This window comes from Apis dorsata, unplaced genomic scaffold, assembly GCF_000469605.1.
Source record: "Apis dorsata unplaced genomic scaffold, Apis dorsata 1.3 scaffold_236, whole genome shotgun sequence".
Lineage (NCBI taxonomy): Eukaryota > Metazoa > Arthropoda > Insecta > Hymenoptera > Apidae > Apis > Apis dorsata.
The window spans coordinates 311516-314295 of record NW_006263517.1 but is presented as its reverse complement, the minus strand read 5'-3'; the positions used below and the strand labels follow the sequence as shown (position 1 = coordinate 314295).

General features: G+C 24.9%; 2 protein-coding genes and 1 long non-coding RNA gene across 10 annotated transcripts in view; 2 read left to right on the top strand and 1 right to left on the bottom strand.

The window, feature by feature from the left end:
• LOC102676375 overlaps nt 1–202 on the top strand; it is a 17196-nt gene extending 16994 nt beyond the window's left edge. For all 4 annotated transcript variants that reach the window (XM_006615817.2, XM_031510544.1, XM_031510543.1 and 1 more), the window contains one exon: nt 38–202. The gene's annotated coding sequence lies outside the window, so the exon portion shown is untranslated. The remainder of the gene's footprint in view (nt 1–37) is intronic.
• LOC102676779 (MOB kinase activator-like 2) overlaps nt 1–2780 on the bottom strand; it is a 61335-nt gene continuing 58555 nt past the window's right edge. For 4 of the 5 annotated variants that reach the window (XM_006615821.1, XM_031510539.1, XM_031510540.1 and 1 more), the window contains exons 3-5: nt 1732–1856; nt 1109–1336; nt 1–586 (exon numbers count right to left, since the gene is read on the bottom strand). In XM_006615821.1, coding sequence (XP_006615884.1) covers nt 513–586; nt 1109–1336; nt 1732–1856 — 427 coding nt within the window. In that variant the 3' untranslated portion in view covers nt 1–512. The remainder of the gene's footprint in view (nt 587–1108; nt 1337–1731; nt 1857–2780) is intronic. The other variant, XM_006615819.2, reaches the window with a different exon arrangement.
• LOC116185649 lies at nt 472–814 on the top strand. Its single transcript, XR_004150513.1, has 2 exons — nt 472–616; nt 771–814. It is a non-coding gene; the product is annotated as an uncharacterized LOC116185649 (long non-coding RNA).

Below are 2780 nucleotides of genomic sequence, written 5' to 3'. Positions count from 1 at the left end.
TTTTTTTTTTTTTTCTTTTTTCTTTTTGTTTTTACAGAACAAATTATCCTCTTATAGCAACTAACTTCGTCAATAATAATCAATAATCATCCTTCATCTCTTTCGTATATCTTACTGTTTAATAAATTATGTACAATCTCACAAACAACAAACGGAGGAACCTAATTACATCATGTAGTTGTTCACACTTCGCTATGTACAGGTACTACTAGTTTTTACAGAATTGCGCTTTCGCTCCACCTGCGTATGTAGTCGTTAATGCTTAAACTCTTGTCGTTCGCATATTCTATTTAAAAAACAAAACAGAAAAGAGAAAGAAAAAAGAGAAGAAAAATAGAGAGAAAAAGAAAGAAAAAGAAAGAAAGAGAGAGAGAAAGAGAAAGAGAGAGAGAACGAAAGAAAGAGAGAAAAAAAGAAAAGAAAAAGGATAGAGAGGAAAAAAGGAAAAAACAAAACGCCTATCGTCACCTAGTCTCAGGAACTGCAACCTTTTGCTTGCTGTGCATCGCGATCTAGGTGGCTGTGGTCGGAGTCTCCTGAATGGCTAAGGTTTGTGAAGAAGGCGCTGATGAAGATGTTGAGTCACCTGCAATTATAGAATTATTTTTAATAAACAGTAATTTAAAAAGATAGTAATAAATTATAAATTTAACATCAATTGAATTATATATGAATTTTTTATGAATAAGTATTTAAGTAAAGTAATATTTAATAAAATATTTAAATATATTTTTCATTTACATCTTATTGCAATATATTATTTTACAGAGTTTCATCTCTCTCATCAGAAAAGATCCTGCATCAAAACATATTCAATAAAGAATAGATATTAATCGAATTCAATTTTCAAATGTTCTTTTATCGTTAAGTCGAAGAATTATCTTGTCCTTAATTAAACATTATAGAAATGTCAACCTACACGGTCATCATCATCTGTTACTAGTTTTGTCTCTGGTCTTATCGAGAAACCGTTCTACGTAATATCGTGTAATTTTAATAGATTGTATCATTTGTAATAATGTTTCTTTCTAAACAATGGTAATCTCATTACGATATAATATTCTTGAATATTACATATAATAATATCGATTTTAGTAGATAAGCTTACCCAAGAGGGCAGCCTCTAAATCTCCTAAGATCTCCGTTTCCTTGGGATCGATAAGGTTGAAGCGTTGATTAAGGAGCGTGAGGTGGGCAAATACACAATTAAGGTGAGCATGCAACCCCAAGAGTGCTACCTCTCTGAAGTGGCAGTGGTAAATGTGTGCCACCACATGGTACAGTAGCCGCAGGATCTTACGCACTATCGATTCGAACGAGCTAGGAAATTCATTTGCTGAAACATTCAGGAAACCGATGAATTAATACGATTATGATTTCATGTATATATCAAAGTTACAAAAGATTGATATCATTAAGTATAACTATTATTAGATTTATATAATAGATATATATGTAATTGATAAATATAATTTTACACCAAACTCTCTTTTATTTAACTTTTATTTATTTTTACGATAAATTTTGATAATTATTTCAATATAAAAATATTAAAAATTAATAAAAGTAATATGCCTCATGTGATTCTTTATATCCCTTTATTCAAAATATTAATTTTTTAGTTAGAAAATTTTTACAGTTCAATATATTTTTTAAAATACAAAAATATTATAATTACTTATCGTTAATAATAATAATTATCATTTTGACAAGATAAAACAGATAACTTACCATATTTCGTAGGAAATATAGTTTCATCACTAACGGTGCGTTGTGTAAAAGTCATAACATAATCTATATATTGTGGCGCTGCCACTCTCGTTTTCTTTCCTTTCTCATCAAACCACAGATAAGTTCTGAAATATAAAAAAGCATGTTATAATTGATATATAATATAATTGATAAATGATACACTTAAAAGAATATGAAAATAAAAAAGAAAATTGTTCAAAGAATGATAATTCTTTCTTTTTATTTTTCCTTTTTATCATGAACATTAGATATAAATTTTAAAAGTAAATAGTGTGGAATTTATCATAAACTATTATCTAAAGTAATTATATATTATGATAAATTATGCTTGACTAATTTCTCTATTCAAAAAATTGTTTTCTACATTTATTACTATTTATATTCAATTCTATTTCAATTATAAATATAGTTTAAAAAGTTATCTACAACAACATGTTTAATTAAGATTAATTGCTTTGATGACCATTGATGATCAATATTTATATTATATATTATATTATATATAATTAGTAATCAACGTATGGATTAATTTCATCGATTTATTGAATATTATGATTAAAATATTTTGCATATATTCAATATAAAAAAAAGTAACTATAATAAAAAATGAAAAAAAAATATTAAAAATAATTTTTCATATATTACTACATGAAATTTCTTTTAATAAAAATATAAAAAATGCTATTCTTCTTAAAAATAACAAAATTATTAATCGAAAAATTCTTAATAAAATTTTCTTATATAAATATAAATTGTTTTTATACTATTGATTTTTTTATAATTGTTATACCTTATAATTATTTAAAATTTTTGTTTTCCTATGATAAAGATTTTTTAAATATTCTAAGTAAATAATTTATAAAAATAAAAATAATAAACTTTAAGTTATCTAAAAAAAATCGTTCATCTTTCTTATTCTCTCGCTATAATACGACCAAAATCAATTGACCGTTTAAAACAATTACAGTGTACTATTGATGCACTATTTTATCTATCTTTTTACCATTTTCTCTTTATTTCAAATTCTT